The sequence below is a fragment of the Marmota marmota genome, unplaced genomic scaffold, assembly GCF_001458135.2.
Source record: "Marmota marmota marmota unplaced genomic scaffold, marMar, whole genome shotgun sequence".
Lineage (NCBI taxonomy): Eukaryota > Metazoa > Chordata > Mammalia > Rodentia > Sciuridae > Marmota > Marmota marmota.
In genome coordinates this window covers 55946325-55969489 of record NW_025999968.1, presented here as the reverse complement: position 1 = coordinate 55969489, position 23165 = coordinate 55946325, and the positions used below count along the sequence as shown (strand labels likewise).

General features: G+C 41.3%; 1 protein-coding gene across 21 annotated transcripts in view; it reads left to right on the top strand.

Annotated features, from left to right (window-relative positions):
• Positions 1-22522, top strand: part of Setd4 (SET domain containing 4) — a 23536-nt gene extending 1014 nt beyond the window's left edge. For 3 of the 21 annotated variants that reach the window (XM_048803643.1, XM_048803634.1, XM_048803633.1), the window contains exons 2-12: positions 1550-1654; positions 6521-6616; positions 8446-8564; positions 10768-10856; positions 12331-12760; positions 14039-14213; positions 15855-15936; positions 17077-17157; positions 17657-17743; positions 20354-20477; positions 22303-22522. In XM_048803643.1, coding sequence (XP_048659600.1) covers positions 1582-1654; positions 6521-6616; positions 8446-8564; positions 10768-10856; positions 12331-12760; positions 14039-14213; positions 15855-15936; positions 17077-17157; positions 17657-17743; positions 20354-20477; positions 22303-22482 — 1536 coding nt within the window. In that variant the 5' untranslated portion in view covers positions 1550-1581 and the 3' untranslated portion in view covers positions 22483-22522. Of the gene's footprint in view, positions 153-872; positions 948-1549; positions 1655-6520; positions 6617-7687; positions 7759-8445; positions 8565-10477; positions 10539-10767; positions 10857-12330; positions 12761-14038; positions 14214-15854; positions 15937-17076; positions 17158-17656; positions 17744-20353; positions 20478-22302 lie in introns of those variants that run through there. The other 18 variants (XM_048803641.1, XM_048803638.1, XM_048803646.1 and 15 more) reach the window with 16 other exon arrangements.
• The last annotated feature ends 643 nt before the right edge of the window (positions 22523-23165 follow it).

Genomic DNA, 23165 nt, shown 5'->3' with positions numbered 1-23165 from the left:
GGCTGCGGGCGTGATGGAGCGCGTCGGGGACCGGAGGGTGGCCCGGCGTCGCGGGTGAGGGCAGCGCTGCGGTCGTGGCCCGCCCAACGCAGGGAGCCTTCGAGCCACCCCGAGCCCTGGAGGAAAGCCCTGCGGAGCGCGGAGCGCTGCTCGTACGGAAGCAGCTTGTAGAAATTCTAGAAGCCACTCTTCATCTTGCCACCTTGGCTTGTCTGCTTTTTTGGCTTGTGTTTTCTCCCTAATCTATTGCAAACACCTGTTTAAAGATGTTTATTCCAAGACTGTGATAGCTAAGACAAACAGCATTTTTTACTTTACATTTTTTTTTGTTTTTTTTGGTATTGGGTATTGAGCCTAGGGATTTTTTACCATGGAGCTACACCCCCAGCGCTTTTTATTGTTATTATTTTAAATTTTAAGATGGGGGTCCAGTTGGTGAGGCTGTCCTCGAACAAGTGAGTGATTCTCTTGCCAGTGTCCTCTCATTGTCTGGGATTACAGGACTGTGCCACTGAAAGCGAATTTTTTGATTTGTCGAAGAGTTTTAATGGAACAGGAATTTCACAGCTCTGCGTGTTCTAAATATGGTTAATTCAAATTGGTGTTTTAGTAAATGTTGACTGTGATTGTGCAAGTCACCAAAGCACTCGTTTATAAAATCAGTTATGACCCACCGTGGCACACAGTGTAATCCCAGCATCTCTGCAGGCTGATGCAGGAGGATCATAGGAGTTCAAAGCCAGCCTCACCAATAGAGAGGAGCTAAGCAACTCAGATTCTGTCTCTAAATAAAATACAAAATAGAGCTGGGATGTGACTCAGTAGTCAAGTTCAATCCCTGTACCAGGAAAAAAAAAAAATTGTGTTTTCAGTTTCAGTAGCCACATTCGAAGTACTCAAGATTCCCATGTGTCAGGGACCACTGTATTGGGCAGTCCAGAAATAAGGTATTTGCATCATTGCGGGAAAGTCTTTTGCACAGAGCTGATTCTAATTATGTTGCCCTTTCAAGGTGATTTTCCAATGGAAATTTTTAATGGGGTAATGATAAAATATAAGCAGTTGTAAGAAAACAATAGAGATCTTACAGGTCACCAAAGCACCTGTTTATGAGCCAGGCATGGTGGCACACACCTGTAATCCCAGTGTCTCCAGAGGCTGGGGCAGGAGGATCTCTAGTTCAGAGCCAGCCTCAGCAACAGTTAAGATGCTAAATAACTTATTGAGACTCTGCCTTAATGAAATACAAAAAAGGGCTTTAGTCCTCAATACCAAAATAAATAAATAAATAAATAAATCAGTTATGAAGTTTTCTGTCATTAATCAACATTCATTAAGGCTTCAAGCTGAAACTGTTTCAGAGGGACCCATATGATGGGGTCTCCTTTATGGAAGAGATCTTGATTTAGCTCATGGCACAAACATTTCCTGAACAAAAAGCGCATTAGAGAAATAGCTTACCCAAATGTACGTTTGCATATTCAGCAGTGCAAAGATGGTGACTGTCATCCAGCTGGAAAGTAAGACAAAGACCGGCTTTGTATTTTAGGTTGGGCACCTACACAGAAACTCCAGTTTAGTATGCAGAAGGGTAGAGGGAGAACAAGCCGGATCAGGAGGCGAAAACACCTCAGAAGTTCTGAATCAAGAGGAGGTATGGTTTTGTTTTTTTATTAGTAAAACAGAACTCCTTTTTGTCTAGCATCCAGTGATATACATAAAGCCATGTAGATAGATATTGTTCCAAAGTAATGTTTCTTAAAGAGCATTTTTTTTAATGGTGCTCTTGTATTCTTTCCAACCCTGGGGAGTATATGAATATATTTCAGTTATTGCTTCAGTAGTTTTCTCTGGGATGATCCAGGATCTGTGGCTTGCCGTGACCTTAGTTATGTGTAGGGTATAAAAGTCGGGGTGTAAATTCATCACTCCCAATCTATGTAACCAGCCTGAAGGAGATACAGTATGTGAAAGTGCTTGGACAACTTAAAAGTGCTGTTTAAATGTAAATCGTATCTGTATAAAATTAGTTACACTCTTCCTAGTTGACCCCAAGCGTGCCAGCACCATTTTGAGGCAATCGCTGCCTCCTCAAGCTTCTTGGCCCTCCATAGCCTGTGGCCAACTAAATCTCTCTTAGCTTTGTTCCCATCTACCTTTGCCCCCTGGGATGATTTCCGCTGCTCCTTTGCCTCCATCCTCTTTTGCTGTCTACTTGTCACTGTTGGTGCAGCTTTCCTGAGGGATTGTGTCTGTGTTGCCTGTTTGGTTAGGTGTGTCATGGGATCCTCATGCCTTTTGTGTGAGATCTCACCTCCTGCCTGGCACTTGTGTCTCTCACCAGTGGAGCTCCAATTTGGCTGCTCGATATCCTGGAAATACGTCACCTCTTCTGAACACTTCCAGCTCTGCCAATCTCCGTAGTTCTCCTTAGCCTAGAACGTCTCCTTTCCTTCTCCCAGCTTATTTGCCTTCTCTCCTGTGCTCAGAACTGAGCTGAGGTCCTATATTTTTGAAAATGCTCTTTCTACTAGTCATTGACATTAGTCTTTGCAATCATCCTTATTAGGTGTACTCTTCTTTGAGGATCTAATATTTTTCCAAGCTTTCTCATGAAACTCTTGTTTCCAAACCGGACTAGTTTTTGAGGGTCAGCAATATAGTGTATGTTTTTTCATAGAGACTACCATAAAGCTGTGTCTTTATCTGTGTGTATTTATGTGTGTAAAGTTGCTCATTAAATTCTCATTTAAAGGCTGGGTTGTGGCTCAGCGGTAGAGCGCTCTCCTAGCAAGTGCGAGGCTCTGGGTTCGATCCTCAGCACCACATAAAAATAAATAAAATAAAGGTATTGTGTCCAACTGTAACTTAAAAATAAAAAAATTTCTCATTTAACCTGACATACTGGTGGGTACCTATAGTTCCAGCTGTTGGGAGGCTGAGTGGGTAACCACTTGAGCCCAGGAGCTCAGTGCCAACTTAGGCAATACAGTGCTACCATATAAATAACACATAAATAAACACATAAAAACACATACCAAATAAACACATAAAAAATGATTATGCTTGTTAATTTATTGCTCTTACCACAAGATCTATTTCCTTGTTTGTTGATTACGTACGTTGGAAGGCTTATGCCTTTGCATTTTTTTTTTTTATTTGTAGTTGGACATAATCTTTATTTATTTTTATGTGGTGCTGAGGATCGAACCTGTTCCTCACACATGTGAGGCAGGCGCTCTACCACTGAGCTACAACCCCAACCATGCCTGTGCATTTTTAAAAAAGATTTTACTGAGGTATAATTCTCATAATGAATTTTGTATAATTAAAGTATATAATTTGGTATGTGTATCGTAAATGAAGTCATTATGCTATAAAATTTCCATTTTTTTAAAAAATATTCTTAGCTGTAGATGGACATAATACCTTTATTTATGTGGTGCTGAGGATGAAACCCAGTGCCTCATGTATGCGAGGCAAACGCTCTACCACTGAGCTACAACCCCGGCCCTCCATTTTTTTTTTTATAATCACTTCCTACCATCCCTGGCTGAAACCTCTGTACACAACACCTTGAGTAACTTCTTAAATACTTGCTGTCACAATGGATTAGTTTGCATTTTATAGAGTTGTGTGTAACTAGAATCACACAGTGTGTCCTGTTCTTAAAAATGTGGTTTATTTTATTTAATTTTGAAATAATTCCACATTATTATTTGTATTTGTTCATTCTCTTTTATTGTTGAATGCCTTTATTGTTTGTTCATCCTGTTGATGATGGAAGGATGTATAATATATTGTATATGTGTAAGTTTTCCTTTCTTCCTTGAGTTCACTCACTTGTTGTTTAAAATCAAAGCCTCTGAGTGGTGTTCACTGGTCATGATTCTGCCCAGAAGTTTTGGAAGTTGAGAAGATTGATTCCTATCATTAGAGATAAGAACCTGGCACTGGGATAAGAAGTCACCTTAATAAGTATTATCACAAGACAATCATAGTTCTCATCTCTTCTGAGGGCCTGTGTCTTTCTAAGGCCATTCATTTCCCCGTAAGTGCCTTCTCCCCCACCAAAGTACCCTAATGAGATGGTACAGAAGCCCCGCAATTTAACCACCTCCTTGAGTTGCATTTTTCTGTGAATATCTGTGTGTACAGGTGAATAAAATTCTGTCTTTATTTTCTTGGTAGTGTGTCTTTTGCCAGAGTAATTGCAGACCCACAGACCCTTACTGTAGAGCTCAAGTTTTGCTTCCCTCAAACTGGGCATTAGAGTCATTTGTGTTTTGGGCCATTGCAAGTGAAGCTGCTGCGAACACTTATGTACAAGTCTTTCATGGACTTACGCCTTTGTTTCCTTGAATAACTACATAGGCGGGAGTGGTGGATCGTGTGGCAAATGTGTGTCTAACTTGTAAGAAACTGAAGCATGGGCGAGTTTCTCAAGTGATTGTATGTTCTATACTCCCATAGCAGTTTGTGAGAGTCCCAGTTTTCCATGTTCTTGCCAACATTTGTTGGTCTGTAATGTGGTCTATCCTGAATGCTTCTTGTGCATTTAAGAGAAATGCACTTTCTGCTGCTGTGGGTAACGTGTTTAGCAGTCTCCTTCCATTCTGCTGGGTCCTTGTGCTCTCTCTGCTTCCTTGTTGATCCTCTGCTTAACTACCCATTATTGAGAGCGGGGTCTTCAAGTCTGTAGTGATTATTGTAGAATTGTCAACTGTTCCCAGTTTTTGCTTCAATATTTGGGGCTCTGTTGTTTGGTTTCTATCTGTGTGTAATTGTTATATCTTCCTGATGGATGAACCCCTTCATTGTTATAAATGTCTCTCTCTACTGACTTTTGCTTGAAAGTCTTTCTGGTCTTTTGTTGGAGTAGTCACTTCTGCTCACTAGGTGCTGTGCATCTGCTGGGGCTTTCTATCCTTTACTTGCATTATCTGAAGTGTCTCTGTTGACAGGATATACTTGGATCTTGTTTTTATCTAGCCTACCAAACTCTGCTTTTCCCCAAATTTCCTAATCCACTGACATTTGATGTTATTGATAGATGTGGATTTACATTTGCCACTTTGCATTTTGTTTTCTGTGTGTCTCCTATCTTTGCTTTTGTTCCTGTACTTCTATACTGTTTTCTTTTGTATGAAATCAGCATTTTCTAGTGAACTGTTTTAATTTCTTTATTGTCTTTTCATTATGTTGTTCTGGATTATTTCCTTAGTTATAGTTCTAGGGAGTACCATATGTGTCTTAATTTGATTAGAATCTATTTCATTCTTGGTCTTTATCAGCTTGGGTTACCATAACAACATACCATAGAATGGGCTTCAGCAATATAAATTTATATCTTAGTAGTAGAGGCTGGGAAACCTCAGGTGAAGGTGTTGCTGATTTGGTTCCTGGTGAGTGCTGTCTTCCTGGCTGGTGACCATCTGCATCACCACTGTCTGCACATGGCAGACCATCTCTCGCCCTCCTTTTTGGTGTTGGGGGATGGAATCCATAGCCTCACACATGGTAAACGCACTCTGCCACTGAGCTACACCCTCAGTCCTCTTTCTTTGCTTCTTGTAAGAGCAGGGATCCCTTGGTAAAGGCCCCACCCTCACGACTTCCTGACCTCATAACCTGAACTCCCTAAGGCTCCATCTTCAAATACGATGACTGTTTAACATACTCATTTTGGGAGGGCAGTAATATTCAATTTGTAAGAGTCTATTTATATATTTTTAATTGTAATATTTTGAAGTTCTTAATGTGCAGGTCTACATTTTTTTAGATTTATCTGTTTTTTAGGTTCTTGAATTTTATATTTTTTTGATGCTATTTCATATGATATTTTTAATATTATTTTTTGTTTATTGCTCATATGTAGAGATACCATTGAATTTTTATAAATTGATTTGATATTCTGCAACATAATATTTTGGTATTTGTATTTTATTATATTTCATAGTTTTGAGATTGTTTCTCTTTGTATTGCCTAGGATGGCCTCAAACTTGCAATCCTCCTGTCTCAGCCTCAGTAGTAGCTGGGATTTCGGGTGTGTGCTACCATGCCTGGCTAGTTGGTTGCTTTTTGGTAGACTCCCCTTAGATTTTCTCTATGGGTACTCGTGTCTTCTGAGAATAAGGACAGGTTTACTACTTTTTTCCTGTTTCATTCCTTCGGTTTGTTTTTCTTGCCATGTGTACTGGTGTTGATGAAAAGGGAGAGGTGAGATACGCTTCTCTTGGTCTTGAAAGCACTGAGTTTGTCACCATTGTGTCCGTGTTAGATATTATTTCCTGGGCTGAGGAAGTTTCCTTGTGTTAGTTTGCTTAGAATTTTTATCAGGATGGATGTTGAACTTGATGAAATGCTTTTATGCATCTATGGAGATGATCATATAGTGAATGGTCTTTCTGTTTTAGTTGATGTTAAACCTTTTATGATCAGTCCGTCTGATATTCTTGATTATAGGTGTTCTTAGTATACAGTAATTTAAACAAGCATGTTTTTTCCTCTCTCAACCAGTGAATGAGAGCTACAAGTCTGAATTTATAGAGCTAAAGAAGTGGCTGAAAAACAGGAAGTTTGAAGATAGGAACTTAACTCCTGCTCGTTTTCCAGGTAAGAGTTGTGCTTCAGCTCTGCTGACCCCTCTCAGATGGGAGTGGGTGGAGCGCTCTCTGACAGTACATCTGTTGCTGGGTGGTGGGCTTCTTGACTTGTCTACACTCTTTGTGCTTCAACTTGTTGTAAAGATAAATGAACGTGATAGATGAAGGGAAATGACAGAATGATGAAATCAAAAGGAAAAGGAGAATGAGAATATAAAAATAAGATGAAGTCATGGACAGGGACATAAAAGACACAATTATGATATATTACACACCTGTGGGAGGGGAGCTACAAATTCAACTGAGCCAGGTTCTCTGGTATTGACAGGACCAGTACCGTGGCTCTGGGTCTCCTGTGCACTAAATCTAGTTGTCTGTTCAGTGGAAGTGCAGGTGTCCTGGACCCCAACCTGCAGGGAATGCCTAGCTAGGCATCATAGGAAAGATACTGGGTGACCCATGTGCTGGTCACCTTGCCTGTGGTGGTTTCCTGGGATTTTTTCAAGCATGCAGGCTAATGGGATTATCCCTGGCCCCAGTGAGTTGGCATAGTTTTCTGTAGGCAAGGGAGGGGCCTCAGTCTATATTGTCCCTCAGCTTAGTGTCAGGTGTGCAGTTCAGTGTCTTGGAGGAGGAGCTGGTGAATGGCCAATTGATCAGTGCTAAAGGCTGCACAGTCACCTGAGCTGAGGCATTTTAACCTCTGATATGGGAATTGAAGAGCTCATTGTGGAGGTTAGGTTGTAATTTTCTTCTGGAACATTCTGTCACAGAAGTTGGATAGCTTGCTATTAGTGCATACCTGCATACAAGGATACCCTGGTGTGCCCATGGGTGGGCTAGAAATAATGGTAGAATACACCAGGATGCCCTTCAAAGGGACTTGGGGTCTGCCACAGCAGAGAGAAGGAGTTGTGTGATAGAAGGGCCCTGAAATTCTATATCACAGGGCAGGATACAGACATTTTACCTTATAGAAAATGTAAAAGTATATGTTACTGAATGCTTCCTCTGGCCATTAACATTATCATTCAGTTTTAATTTGACTTTGAGCAAAATAAGTTCCTCTGTGTCTCCCAAGATAGATGATTTCCGTGTGTGCCTCTGGCCAAGTGAAATGATATGTTGTTCCCCAAGAATCAGCCACATGTGGTGAGTTTGGACTAAATTGCTTGATTTGAGTTAATAACAACAGAGAGGGGCTCCAAAACAGTGTAAACAGGAATGGCAGGCCATAGTGAACTACTGGCATGTCCAGGGAGGCAGAGGAAGATAAGGGTTTTTAAAGGTGAATGAGAAGGTTTGGGTAAGATAAATGAACAATTTTTGTTGGCTGTAAGGATCAATAACAAGGGTGGCATCATTCCAAGGTTGAACAGACAATTGCTGGCAGTTATCCTCACAGAAGTATTTTTGTTTGAGGTTGTGGTTGTGGCAGAATCTTTTGTGACAGTTGGTATTGTCAGGCAATCAAGTGTGAGGACCCTTCCTTCACGGCACAAGTTAACTCCATTTTGGTTCTGACAACTTTGACCTAGTTGTTTTGTATCAGGGTTTCTCCTAGCTCTAACAGAATGTTTAATTTTCTGTTTTTGTGAGTCAAAGAATGATCTGTGAAAGCCACTCTGTCAGATTGATTATAATATCATAAGGAGTTCATGATGTTTTCTAGAATAGCTTCCTGACCTCCTCTCCCTTGGGAGTGGAGGGCTAAGGACACCCATCTTCAGCCTTTTGTAATTTTGAAACTCATTTACATTTTTCTTTCAAAATGGGCTCTCTAGGACCTTGAAGATACAATTGAAGATATTCACCTCTTTTCCATGTTTGCTTTCCTAGGTACAGGAAGAGGGCTGATGAGCAGAACACCCCTGCGAGTGAGAACTTCTCTTTTGTCCTTGAAACCTAACACAGATTTTGGTGCTTTGTTTTTGTGGTTCAAATCAAGTGAATCAAAAGTACTTTACTTTTAACTATTTCTCTTACGATTCTGTCAGGAAGGGTTAAGTTTGCTTCATATAAAAGATAAAACCAAGTGTCTCAGTGCTTAAAAACAGTGCAGAAGTGTAAGCTGTCATTTAATAAAGCCTAGAGGGGCCAGACCTGTGGCCTTCAGAGGCTCAGACTCCTTCTAGCTCTCTGTCCCTCCCTAAGCCTGTCTAGGCTCCTGGAGCAAAAGGAGGGAGCAAGGGGGAAAGGCAGTGCAGGGATCCTCCCTGGAAGGATGTTCCCAGTGCCCCGCCCCCATTGGCTAGTGTTCTGTTGCTCCGCCTGGCGGCTACTTGGGAGGGAAAAAACTGCTGCCTTTTCTTTAAATGGGACTTTGTTAGGAGAAGAAAGAGAGAAGTCATTTTGGTGTAGGCCTCTCCTAATGCTTCACCACATCAAGGTTTAAAAATCAGGTCATATTGTAGATCCGTGAGGGGTGCTGTTCGTGGTACGGGAGGAGAGCCTGAGCAAGTTGGGGACAAGGCCAGATCCAGGGGTTGCTGCCAACTCTGAGATTGGCAACGAGATTCCAGTCCTTCCTGCTTCTGTTTCCTTACCTGATAAATAAGGAGATGATCTTTAGGTCCCTTTTAGTTTTTCTCTGTGGTATTTTAGAGCATTATGTGATGCATACTTTTCTTTAAAGTTAGAAATTAATTGCTTCCTTTACCTTAAGTTTATCTAAACTTTTTTTTTTTTTGGTGCTGTGTATTTTTATACGCAAAGCCTCCCTCAACCCCTGAGCTACACCTCCCGACCCTAAATTTATTTTTAATTCCTTTATTTAATTTGTTTTAAACTCAGCTAAGAAAATGATACCTTTCGATGTTGTAATTCTATTGTGCTGCTTTTATATTTTTTATTTGTTTTCAATTTTTAATGGTGGTAAGATATATAAAACTTAGTTTGTCATTTGGACCATTTTTCATGTACAGTTCAGTAGTGTTAAGTATATTCACATTATTGTGCAATATTTTGTATATTTTCAGAAAGGCATAATAAGTCAATTATGCCTTGACTTATTTGAAGCAGAATTTGAGTAGAAGAAATAGACCTCTCATATATATAGCAGTATCTATAAGTAGTTTTTGTTGAAATTATTAAACGATAATTGGTAGTTGCTTCACTTGTACTTTCAACTGTGACTTTTTAATTAAACTTTTTGAAAGTAGAGACATTTTACATATAGTGAAATGCACAGATCTTAACTGTATAGCCTGGAGAATTTATTTGTTAAAGAGATATTTACCAATCAAGATATAGGATGTTTTATTTATTTATTTTTAAAAGTAGAAGATCATGGGATGTCTACACTGATCACCTGCTTTATAGATTCAGAAACCATAAATTGAACCCCAAAGAGCTTTAAGATAATTTACTGACTGGTTAAATTACTGATGCTGGTTAAAATGAAAGCAGGCTCTTCTATCTGCTTCTTAGTGCTCTATTTGGTGATTGTTACTGGTTCCATAATGTTGTACACTACCAGTGTCTCCAGTGTCCAGTGCCTGTTTGTTACTTTTTGTCTTCGTTTTTTTCTCTCTGTGGTTGTATCTTAGTAAGAGAAACTGCAGTGTATACTTTTGCAAGTGGTAGAATGAGAATCTGTGTGCTGGGCTGCCTTCTCTGGCACAGATCTCAGAGATTAGGCCATTGCCTGCTCACTTGGATTTCACTGGATAGTTTTTTTTTTTTAAGAAAAAGGGGTCTCATTATGTTTCACAGGCTGGTGCCAGACTCCTGGGCTCAGTTGATCCTTCTGTCTCTGCCTCCTGAATAATTGAAACTAAGCAGCATGCTGCTGTGTCAGGCTTTGTTGGATGGAACTTTTTTGAGTGGTTTGTGCCTGTGCCCCCAGGTATCACTGGTTCCTCACATAAGAAATTAGAAGAACTACATGGTTTCAAGTGTTTCCATGTTTCCTTCCCGTGCCAGTTTGACAGGTGGGAGTCATTCCCATTCTGAACTTTTAATTCTGTGTGGTTGTTGAACCTAGTGTTCAAGCGGACTCATCTGCTGACTCAGGGAATTGGGAGTGAGCCTGCTGTTGGGCTTATTTGTAGCGAGTAGTAGGGGCTTTTGGGTAGATGATTGCGGGATCAGTGACTTCACAATATGTACAAGTCCATCCCAAAATACTGGTGTCCTAAACTTTATTTTCTTTTTGGCAAGGAGGGACAGATGATTATTTCATTGCCTGAGAGTTGCCTGCTCACCACGGAAACAGTGATTCGAAGCTACTTAGGGGTGTACATTACTAAGTAAGTGGCCACATCATGTTGATCTGGTGCCAGTGCTTCTCCTGAATGCCTTTGTCATGGCAAATGTGTTATCCAAGGCACAATTCAGTAGGATCCAGATGCTTATCTAGCAGATAAATATCTGAACTCAATTGAATGCAAGTTGAAAGGTATATTCTGTCCTAGAAATTTATTCTTCATGCATATAAACTGCATTTTGAAGTCTTTAATAATAGACTGCAGGGGACACAGGTGTGAGTCCTTACCCATCACCTAACTAGAAAGTGGAGGTTAAGTGGGACCATATATGTAAATCACAGCCAAGTGCCTTGATAGGTAGCAGTTGTTCCCTTGGTCATAGTAGGTATCCACGGGGGTTAGTTAACCCTTTCTTTTAGTTTAACCCTTATTTTTATGTGCTTGAATTCTTCCTCAACTATGAAGAGCTTTAATATTATGAAAGAATTAATTCTCTTTAGGTATAGAGAGGAGGTGAAGTGGGAGTTAAGAAAGCTGAGAGTATATTCTGGCTCATTTTTGGCGGGCATTTGTTTGGGTGCACCTCAGCGGAAGGAGTTTCTACATTATGGGTTGAAAGGTTGTGCTGTTGCTTAATCCCAAGGACAGCTCTGGGCACCCGCCCTTGCATCTTTGTATTGCCTGACTGGGGGGCAAGGTTGCCCTTAGGGTTAACCTTTTCTCATTCATTCTTTAGTTTTAGGTGGAATGCATCTCAGTATAAGAATCTGGATATTTGGATATTAAAAGATTAATGATAACTTTTTCTAAACACATTCATGCCACATGAGATATTTTATCAGTAATTATTTAACGAAAATTATGTAATTTCTAACAAAGCACGTAAGTTTAGTGAGTGTATTATGATTTCACTCAGTGCCATCCTGTAGAATGCTGGGCAATGACAGAGGTGTTTTATTTTGCATTGTCTAAAATGGTAGCCACTGGCAGAAATGGCTTTTGAGTACTTGAAATGTGACTTACCATACTAAGGAACTGAATTTTAAATATTAATTTAATTCTAAATAAACAGCTATATATACCTAGTGATCTCTATATTGGATGGTATACGTCTAGGTTTTTTTTCCCACCATTTTTTTTTCCCACTGTATTTTATACCCTTATCCAGGTGAAACCAATGGGCTTATGGCAGAAGCTTTCAAACAGGAGAACAAAGTTGGAAGCAAAGAGGTTTTTTATTGATTTTTGTTTTCAAAAACATGTAAAAAATCTTGTAAACAGTCCTGGAATCTGTAGAGTCAGCTTTTCTGACACATAAATGTGACTTTTTGAGGTCCCTGGCCAGGATGTGCTTTGGAGAAGAGCCTTAAGGAAGGAGACGGCTCTTGGGGTGTTAAGTCAGGGTAGGGCCTGTCGACCATTGGAGCACAGTTCTTCCTGCAGCAAACCAAAGTACTTAGCTTATTCCATATTTCAAGTTAGAGTAACTCCTTCAATCTGACCTTAATTTTTCAAGGTGGAAGCCTCGTCCATCTCCTCTGCTGGCTCTGTGCACCTTTTTAGTGTCAGAAAGGCATGCTGGGGACCGGTCTCTCTGGAAGCCTTACTTGCAGATTTTACCCAAGACCTACACCTGCCCTGTTTGTTTGGAGCCAGAAGTGGTGAATCTTCTACCCAAAGCGTTAAAAGCAAAGACTGAAGAGCAGCGAGCCCATGTGCAGAAGCTTTTCACCTCCTCCAGAGACTTTTTCTCTTCCCTGCAGCCTCTGTTTGTAGAGCCCATTGACAGCATCTTCAGCTACAGCGCCCTCCTGTGGGCCTGGTGCACTGTCAACACCAGAGCTGTGTACCTGAGGCCTAGGAAGCAGGAATGCCTTTCCGCAGAGCCGGACACCTGTGCGCTTGCTCCATACCTGGATTTGTTGAATCACAGCCCTCACGTCCAGGTGAGAAGCTGACATGGTGACACATGTCTGTTTTGATAGGAAGATTTCAGTGTGTAGAACCTGGGACTTTGAATAGTGAGCGGGACCAATGGGGAAAGTGTAGCTGACTTCGGGTAAAATCGTGGGACCCACCTGCCTTTCGTGCGTTCTGGGTTTTTCTTTTTGACTCCAGTGTCCTTCTGGAATGCTTTTTCTTTGCCCCATTTCTCCGCTTTGCTGTCCAGGCCTCAGGAGCCCCGGGCTCCATCCTCTAGGCTACCTTTACCAGCAGCTCAAGTCCTCCTTCCTTCATGCTCCTTCTAGACCGGGGCCGAGGTCTAGCTTCTTTCCTGTCCCATCCCTTTTGCACTTGGTGGCATGGCTGTCAGAGCATTAACCTTTGCTCTGATCACTGAGGGACTCCTCCTTCCTGCATTAAGCACCAAAATCTTTGTGGATGGGGACTTTTTGTTCTCTTTGGAACCCCAGGGCTTAGGGCAGAGTTTGGCATATAATAGATGTTTGGTAAACTTTTATTAAATGGATGAATATTTGTGGGGAGAGGAGTCAGGAAATCATGAAGAATCCTGCTTTGGGAGATAGCCACAGAGTCACAGATACCTCTTTCCCTGCCCTTTCCCTTGGTGGCAGGTATGGGAGATGGATGTGTCTGCAGGGTAAATGGGTATGCTGAAGTAAAGGGCTGACTTTCAGGGTGGAGAGGAGTTCATCAGTGGGCTTGCCTGTGGGTGAGGGGTGCACGAGGGATGCACTGTGCAGGCGCATGGCTGGCTCTGCTTGTGCTCGTCTCTTTATGTGACATGCATCCACGAGAACATCACAGATGCCAGTGAGAGGAGATTGGGAAGGCCTGCTGTGCTTGCTTAGGCCCAGGGCAATGCCTGGCCTGTCCGATTATTACTGTTACAGAAAGATGCTTTTTCCACAGTGTGACCCACAGGGGTCAGGGGTCAGAGGGGTGTTTCTGTTGATATATACGAATAATGCCAGGGTGTGCAGTGCCGTAGGATGCTGGACTTAGGGACTCAGTCACTATCCATTGGCATGACTTTATTTTGATGGGGCTTTTGGTGCATTTATGCTTCAAAGCAGTGATTTTACAGACTACTGTAGGAAGACCACGAACTGCGGCCTGTGGGTGTGTGGCCTGGGTTCCTGAGCTTCTAAGAATGGTTAGTACAGTTTTAAAGGATTACCCAAAAATAACTTATGACAGAGGCCACAACTCAGCTTTTTAGTTTTATATTTAAAATAATCTCTAACAAATTTCCATTCTAGGTAAATGCAGCATTTAATGAGAAGACTCGTTGTTATGAAATTAGAACAGCTTCTGGTTGTAGAAAGCACGAGGAGGTATTCATCTGCTATGGCCCACACGACAACCAGCGGCTGCTGCTGGAGTATGGCTTTGTTTCCCCCTGCAATCCTCATGCTTGTGTTTATGTCTCAAGAGGTTGGAATCAATTTTGCTTTTCTTATTAAGACAATTTTTGTCCCACTTGGATATGTTGTTATTTTGAGTTTTATTAAAAATAGTAAAGCCTTGAAACATACCTACACATCATTTACTTTATCCTGGGTAGAGCTAGCCCTATTCTTTCTAACTGTGCAGTTTCAATTTTGAACTCAAAACAGCAAAGCTTTGGTTGATAAAGTGGATAAGAACTGAGCAGAGTTTTATTGCACTAGGTCAGAGGTCTAAACTGGAAGAAACCTAGACCTACACTGTCCATACAGGGACCACTGGGTACATGGAGCTGTTTCAATTTAAATTGCTTACAATTAAATGAATATTTAAAATTCATTTCTTAGTAAGGCAAGTCACATCTCAAGTGGTTGAAAGCCATTTCTGACTACCGGCCACCATATTGGACAATGCAAAAGGAAAGGAAGATTTCTAAGGAGATAAGCATAGTATTATTAGATCGAAGGAAATGGAAATATTTGTACTGAAGCCTTGTTACTGAAGATAGGATTAGAAAGCAGGGAATGAAAATGTTAAGATACTGTGTTAATCAAAGAGATAAGTGTAATATGTAATCCTATGTTTGGAGATTAATGCCATGGTTAAAAAAAATTGATTTCACTTGTGTTCTTTTATGGTCTGCTAACTAGCCATTGTCACTGATGATAATATTTTAAAATAATAATTTAGTCATTAAATTTATGATGTGAAAATTCCAAATTTAGTATTTGAAATAGTACTTAGAAGGCTGATTTTTATTTTTCTTCTGAAATAGTAGTGGTGGTTTGGAGGTCATGAAGAAATGTCTAGAGATTTCCCCAGTATATAATTTGAAGTAATCATGTGTAAGTTGAAAGGGACATAGAAATGGTCAAGGTTATACTATGCATCCTTTACACAGACTAATAATACTCCTCAAAATATAAATAAAACAACTAAAATTGGGCCTTGCAGAGTCTCTTGGAAAACTTGCTTTGAGGTTGGCTCATGTTTCAGAATCCTGATAACTTTAATATTGATGGCTATGAAATGATAGTTGTCAAATAAATTAATTTGAAGAAAAATCACATTTTTGTTAAAAAATAAAGAAAGTGCTTTGGGAACAATCCAGTAGTAGAGCACTTGCCTAATATATGCTTTCTACCATAGAAAGAAAAAAACCCTTCTTACCCTGTCCTATTCTCCAAATAACTGTCAATTTTTACATATTTGCATTTTTTTGGTAATTGCAACAGTCATTATTGTGCTATTTGAATTCTGCCTTTTAAAAACTCTTGTTACAAGACTTCTCTCATGTTTTTACAGAGCCTGTGTTTTGTTGGTTGTGGTTTTCCAAGTTATTACCTTGTCTTAATGACCTGGTTTTGTTCATTGATTGACTTAATGGGAACATGAACTCAGCTTGTGGGTGTTTTGTCCTGAGGCCTTGGAATTCTTACAGTTTTTCAGGGACTAAATAATGATCTCAGTGAATTGGACTTGAAGAGTAGATTTCCTTTGTGTGACTTAGGAAAAACTGTTTATACTTGATCCTAATGGGAAGGAAAGTAAGTGCAGATGGAGAGGGAAGATACACTTTTGTGTGAATTATACCCTAAATTTCTGTATGAATTTTTTTTTTTAATGCAGATACACTTGTTAAATATCTTCCGTCAACTGATAAACAGATGAACAAAAAGATTTCCATTCTAAAGGATCATGGCTTTATAGAGTAAGTGTTTCCCTTTCCCTTTTGAAATTACTCTTTTAGGAAGTTTTCATGAAAAAATTGAAGGTTGGATTTTTCATGAGACACCTCCTAACTCCATCAGCTCACTGGTAGGTGTTAGTTGAGCACTTACTATGTGCAGAAAAGTGGTGCTCACTGTTGTGGAGGAGAGGACACAGGACTAAGACACTTTAAAGAAACTTATTTGAGGGGCTGGGGTTGTGGCTCAGCGATAGAGCGCTCACCTAGCATGTGTGCGGCCCTGGGTTCGATAAAGATAAATAATAAAATAAAGGTATTTCGTCCAACTACAACTAAAAAGAAAAGAATCAAATAAATAAATAAAAAACAAACTTGAACTATTCAATACTGTATTAAAAGAGAGCCCCCTGCCTCTGCCTTGTGGCAAGGCCGGATGGCCTTCAGGAGAACCAGTCACCAGCATCATTGTACAGGCGCTGGGGAAGGGGTGGTTGGTGGTTCCACACTACATGGGTAGATAGGCCTTTAGGTTCTCCCTTCCAAATTTTCTTTGAGAATAAAATTAAGGTTTAAAATTAAGATAGCTCTCATATAGCAGTTGAGTGAGAGCTATCTGGCTGCGGTAGCATCCAGATTCTTCCATCATTCATCACTATGAACTTTGTCCTGTGCATCTCTTAACCAAGTTTTGCTTCTTACTAAAAGTGATTGGAAGAATAGCTTTTTATATTCTCTCTCTCTCTCTCTCTTTTTGTACCAGGGATTAAATCCAGGGGTGCTTAACTACTGAGCCACATCCCTAGACCTTTTTATTTTTTATTTTGAAACAAGGTCTCAATAAGTTGCTTACACAGCTTAGCTAAATTGCTGAGACTAGCTACAAACTTTCGATCCTCCTGCCTCAACCTCCTGAGCTGCTGGGATTACAGATGAATGCCGGCAGCTTTTTATTCTTTAAAAAAATTTAAAAAGAGAATTTTTTTGTTTCTTAGACTTTATTCTTAAGTACTTTTAAGTATTTATTCTTAAGTATTGTTTTGACCAACATCATAGGTAACAATGTTCTAAAAAATGCTCTAAAAAATGTTTGGCTTATCAACCATTTGTCATGGTGTCATGAAATACTGATATGACAGAAATGTCTTTGTTTTTCTACTTTAGAAATTTGACATTTGGATGGGATGGGCCGTCTTGGAGGTTACTCACAGCTCTTAAGTTGTTATGTCTGGAAGCTGAAAAATTGTAAGTTCCACGTGTATTGGTCTGAAGTTGTAGTCACAACCTAGACACAATTTGGGGGTGTTGGCTTTTATTTAAATACCCAAACAGAGAAAAAAGAAAGGCCATTCTGTATGTAACTGACTCATCCAGGGCGTATTTTACCGTTTCAACTGTTTCTGGATTCTGGTTTTAGAGTCATAATCACGTACGTGGCTCTGGAAGTTTTCATTCTCAACTCTTGTGTTTCTCTGCTGGTGACCTGATGGCTTTTGTGAGCAGTGTCACCATTCAGCATCAAGACTCAGAGTAGTTCTGCTTTTCCTGAGAGCAGCAGAGCTCCTCACACAGCCCTGCCTGTCAGTTGCCAGGGCAGATCCAGAAGCTGTGTTAAGGAGAGCCCTGGGTTTTTCCATGGGGAGACAGGTGGAGGAGCCCTGGCAGGCTCCCTCGAATTCCTGTGAAGCTGTCAGTGCCACTTGCAGCAGCCTCCTGTCAGCACCTTTGGGTGTGCTCTGCCCAGCACAGGGTTGCTGCAGCCTGGGGTCTCCTCAGGGAAGGAGCCTTCATCTTGCTGCTGCCCAGCATGGTTGGAGGACTTCTTGAAGAGGTGAGGCCTGAGGAGTAAATGAATAATGCTTAGAAATTGCTCTTAGCACGGTGCTGGATGTAGTTGGTGCCTACTCAGTGCTGCCTGCTGTGCATGATGCTGCCTTCTTCTCTTCCTGTAGGAACTTGGGAAATAGACGATCTCAACCATGGGCAGCACAGATTTGCACTGTGCAGGTCCTTATTCATGGAATTTTTTGGAAATTTGCAGTAATTTGAAAAACCTTGCAGATGAACTGCATAACCTACAACTACTTTAAAAGTTAAGAAAAAGTTAGCTATGTCATGAAAACATCAAATATGTATAGATAATAGTCCATTTTATCATTTGCCACCATAAATATACAGAAAGTTAAATTTTATCAAAATTTATGCACAAACATATCAGAAAGATGCAGTTTTAAATCGTAACTGCATAAAATTCAGTGTAGTGAATATTGTGTTACTGTAATACCTTTGTATCCCTCCTGTTGCTGTTGTGGTGTTTGGAATGTCTGCTTAAAATTCTGCTGATCATCTCTGCCTGAGCATTTGTCTCTGCAGTAAGTTTTGTATCACAGTAAAAGCCATTTTTCCCAGCCCTTGTGTGTTTTCCGCCATATATGATACACACAGCACACAACATATGTATTAATTGATTATATTATTGTTAAGGCTTGCAGTCACCAGCAGGCTAGTAGTAGTTGAATTTTGGGGGAGTCAGCAGTTATCTGTGGCTGGGACAGTGGCACCTGTAATCCCAGCAACTTGGGAGGTTGGGTCAGGAGGATCAGAAGTTTGAAGCCAGCCTCAACAACTTAGTGAGGCTCTAAGCAACTTAAAGAGACCCTATCTCAAAATAAAAATTAAAAAGGGCTGAGGATACAGTTCAGTGGTTAAATGCCCCTGGGTTCAATCCCTGGTACCAAAAAATATATATGTGTGGATTTTTAATTGTGTGTCAGCACTGTCAGCTCCTGAGTTGGTCAAGGGTCAGCTGTAGGTGTTTTCACTCTCAGCAGATGGTGTGTTTTGTTACTGATATGTTTCTTTCTTTTCATTATAAAAGAAAGCTTGGGAATATTTGTGGTCCTCCCAAATGTTCAGGCATCCTGATTCATTCCTGACTGTACTGTATTTTTCCTCTTTATTTTTTCCTTTGACTTGTTCTTCCCATTCGTTTGTTTTACATTTATTTTGTTTTGTGCAGACCCATGCAAAAGCATTTTGCTTTGTGAAGTGCGTTCCAAGTTGTCACCATGCAAGTGTTTTTATTTTTATTTTTTTATTTTTTAATATTTATTTTTTAGTTATTGGCGGACACAACTTCTTTGTTTCGTATGTGGTGCTGAGGATCGAACCCGGGCCGCACGCATGCCAGGCGAGCATGCTACCGCTTGAGCCACATCCCCAGCCCCGCAAGTGTTTTTAAATCCTTCTCAGAACAAGCCAGATATGAGACCTTTTCAGGCACTTCAGCCTAAAGTTAAAGCAACTGGACATTTTCCAGAGGTCATCCTTAGGCCTCTTTTCTTCCCTCAGAGTCACTTCTGGGTCGGGTGCAGAAAAAGCAGGTGGTGGGCTTCTGCCTGTTGGGGGTTTGCGAGCTGGTCGCCTCCCACCCTCTTGTTCTGTCCGGCCAAGGCCTGCAGCTTTCCCAGTTCTCACTTCCCTTGGGTTAGGTAATTGTGAAGATTACATTAGGTAGTGGTCATGCATGGGACACTGTCCAGGCACATGGTAATTTTCTGCTTTCTGTCACAAGCACTCTGTTCCTGAGGCGCAGCCTTGTCTCTTGACTCTGCAGACGTCACGACTCTTCCCTGTCGGGTCTTGTTGCTGTTCTGAGTTTCTAGCTGGCTGTGTCTACGTCCACTTGCACGTTGAGCGTGCCAGTGGAATCTTGTCAGCCGATTCTCCAGAATCTCTGCTTCCCAGTCAGCCCCTCCACCCCCTCTCTCCCTGATGGTGCTCCTTCCTCACGTGTGGCCTTGGCTCTGCCCGCTTCCGGCTCAGTGTCCTGCCCTAGCTCACCTACACTCTTCTGCCTTCAGAAAGTCAGCCCCACCTGCCCACCGAGCTCCACTCCTGCAGACCTGCATAGTGTCTAAGCAGAGTGGCTTTCACGTAAAGAAAGCTGTGGCTGCACCTGTTGAGCATTTTGCTTTGTGAAGTGCGTTCCAAGTTGTCACCCGGCAAGAAAGACTGTCACTTGAAGAGTAGGACGACTCCAGTGCCTTAGCTCCCAAGTCCTCTGGCCTTTCTGCTGTAGACCTGGCTCCCTGTCCTGTCTCTCCCTTCCTCCTCTGTCTCCTGCTTTATTCCCTTGGCTGGTGGGCACGACTCCACTTACCGTGTCCCAGACACAGGGTTGTGATAATGGTAACATCTGCTTGTAGCCAGCAAGGAGCACACAGTCCCCCTGCCTTTTCTTTTTGGCTGCTCCTTTTTGTGCACCTTGTTGCTTCCACACGGGAACTGCCCATGGTGTGAAGGTTTTAGGGAAGCTGCTTATAGAAGGAGTTTAATTATGCTTTGGAAGAATCGGAGGGGACTTTGTTGTTTGCAGTGTGAAAGCTCTTTATTTCTCAAGAGCCTGCTGAAATTACTTTATTGAACATTTTGGTTCTAGTACGTGCTGGAAAAAAGTTCTTCTTGGAGAAGTAATTTCAGATGCAAATGAGAAGACAAGTTTGGATGTAGCCCAGAAAATATGCCATCATCTCCTAGAGGAGAGTTCTGCTATGCTTCAGAGGGTACGTCTTAAGCATTGTGACTGTGAAGTTATTTGTCTTATACATGTTATTAAAGACAGTAGATCTTTTTTTAAAAAAAACATTTATTTTTTAGTTGTGGGTGGACACAATATCTTTCTTTGTTTCTTTTTTTTTTTAATGTGGTGTTGAGGATCAAACCCAGTGCCTCATGTGTGCTAGGCTCTACCACTGAACTACAATCCCAGCCCGACAGCAGATCTTTTTAAGAACACGTTTTATGTCTTAAATGTTGTAAATTCTAGGGCTGGGGTTGTGGCTCAGCAGTAGATCCCTCACCTTTTGCACATGCGAGGCCCTGGGTTTGATCCTCAGCACCGCATATAAATAAATAAAATAAAGATATTATGTCCAACTACAACTAAAAAATAAGTATTTAAAAAAATGTTGTAAATGCTAGATTTTACTGTTGATTTTGTACCTACGCCTTTAAAATTTTCCCTTTTAATTGACAGATTAAAAATTGCATATATTTATGTTGTACTACATGATGTTTTGAGATATTCTTATGTATATATATATACATATACATATAGGAATGCCTTAATCAAGCTATTTAACATATACATCATCTCATACCTTTTTTTGGTTGTGAGACTCTTTAAAATTTAATTTTTTAGCAATTTTCTTTTTCTTTTTTTTTTTTTTTTAAGAGAGAGAGAGAGGGAGAGAGAATTTTTTTAATATTTATTTTTCAGTTTTTGGCGGGCACAACATTTTTGTATGTGGTGCTGAGGATCGAACCCGGGCCGCATGCATGCCAGGCGAGCACGCTACCGCTTGAGCCACATCCCCAGCCTTTCTTAGCAATTTTCAAGGATGCGTACTGTTAGTAACTGCAGTCAGCATGCTGTACAGTAGATCTCTGATCTTTGCTAGGTGACTTTGAAGGTCTCTGGAGCCTACTCTTGTTTAGCTTGGGTGTTGTATCCCTTGACCAGTGTCTCCCCCGTCCCTCACTTCTAGCATCTTCTGACACCATTCTGCTCTTTTTCTGTGTTCAACTTTTTTCTATCCACATATAAACAAGAACTTATAATTTTTGTCTTTCTATTCCTGGCTTATTTCATTTAACATAATGTCTTTCATTTAGTGTAATGTTTGTCTGCGTTGTCACAAATGACAGGATATCCACCTTTAAAAAGTTTTTTTTTAGTTATTGATAGTCCTTTATTTTATTTGCTTATTTATATGTGGTGCTGGGAATCAAACACAGTGCCACGTGTCCAAGGCACGTGTTCTACTGCCGAGCTACAACTCTAGCCCCCAGGATATGCACCTTTTTTTAAGACTGAATAGTATTCCATTGTGTACATACTCCGTGTTTTCTTTATCCATTTGTCTGTAATGGGCACTCAGACAGATTCAGTGTCTATGCCTGTACATTTAAATAGGTAAAAATTGATCACATGATTTCTTACTAATAGGTTTTCTTTTATGTTTTAACTTAGTATTTTAAGTAAATGAGAAATCAGCTCATTTATATGAAAATGTGACTGGGATTATAAAAAGTAATTTTAAGGAACCTTGAAGACATTATGCTAACCGAAAAAAGTCAGACACAAAAGGATATATGTAGATTCTACTTCCATAAGGTATTCAGAACAGGCAAATCCAGAGTGACAGAGTAGAGTGCAGGTTACCAGGGGCTTTTGGGAGCAAGGACTAAGGATGCTAATGTGTAGTGTCTGGGGTAGCAGAGAGGAAATCACGCAGTGCCACTGAGCTATACGCCTAAAATGGCTAAAGTGGCAAATTTTATGTTCTATTTTACTACAGTAAAAAATAATTTAAAACTCACTTTCAGGTTTCTCACATGAAGGATGAAAAGGTGTCTTTGGTAAGCCAGCTGGCTTTGGTGGAAACACTGTGGCTGGAAGAGCTGAAGGTCCTCCAGGCCTCCGCTGAGACCCTCGCCAGCATGCACACCACTTACCTGGCCTCCCCCGAACGCCTGGGGTCACCTCCTGTGGTGGGTGTGACTTAAGCATTTTTAAACTAAATTGGATTAAACGGATTTTATCTCAGCTGTTTGCAGTCTCTGAGTGGTTTGTATTCTAGCCCATGCCCTTAGTCCTTCCCCTGTAAACACTGAGCTTTTAAGATCAGGTGTTCAGGTGGCTGCTCCTGGGGTGTGGAGCAGGGGCAGAAGAGTTCTGGGAGCTGGGAGCTGGGAGTGAAGACATATCCGCCATCTGAGTGGCACCTCTCATCCACTACAAAATAAATAGCAGTGCCAAGGGAAGAGGGCAGGGAGGGCCTGAGGGAGCTGGAGCCATGCTGGAGCCAGCCCAGACTCCGGCTCTGTGTGTGGTCCGTCACTGTGTGTCCTGCTGTGTTCTGACTCAGCAGAGGGAAGAGGCCAAGAAGTTGTGCTTTTAAGATGCTCTGATACCATCGGGTTAAGGGGCAAGTTGGTGGCGGGTGTGGGGGTGCGAAGCAGCCGTGGGTCCCAGCCAGGGTTCCTCAGGCCTTCTGTGTGTGGAAGCACCCGATGGGTGTTGAGAAGCCTTCCTGGGGGCATGCAGGGTCTCCAGGAGGACAGACCCCCCCACTGCTCCTGGCCCCTGATGACTGAGGCAGGCTTACTGGGAGTAATCGGGAGGATGCCTGGCTGGCCTGCGGCTGTCTGTCTTCCTCGCCATCTCTCCTGGGCAGGCCTTCACCAGG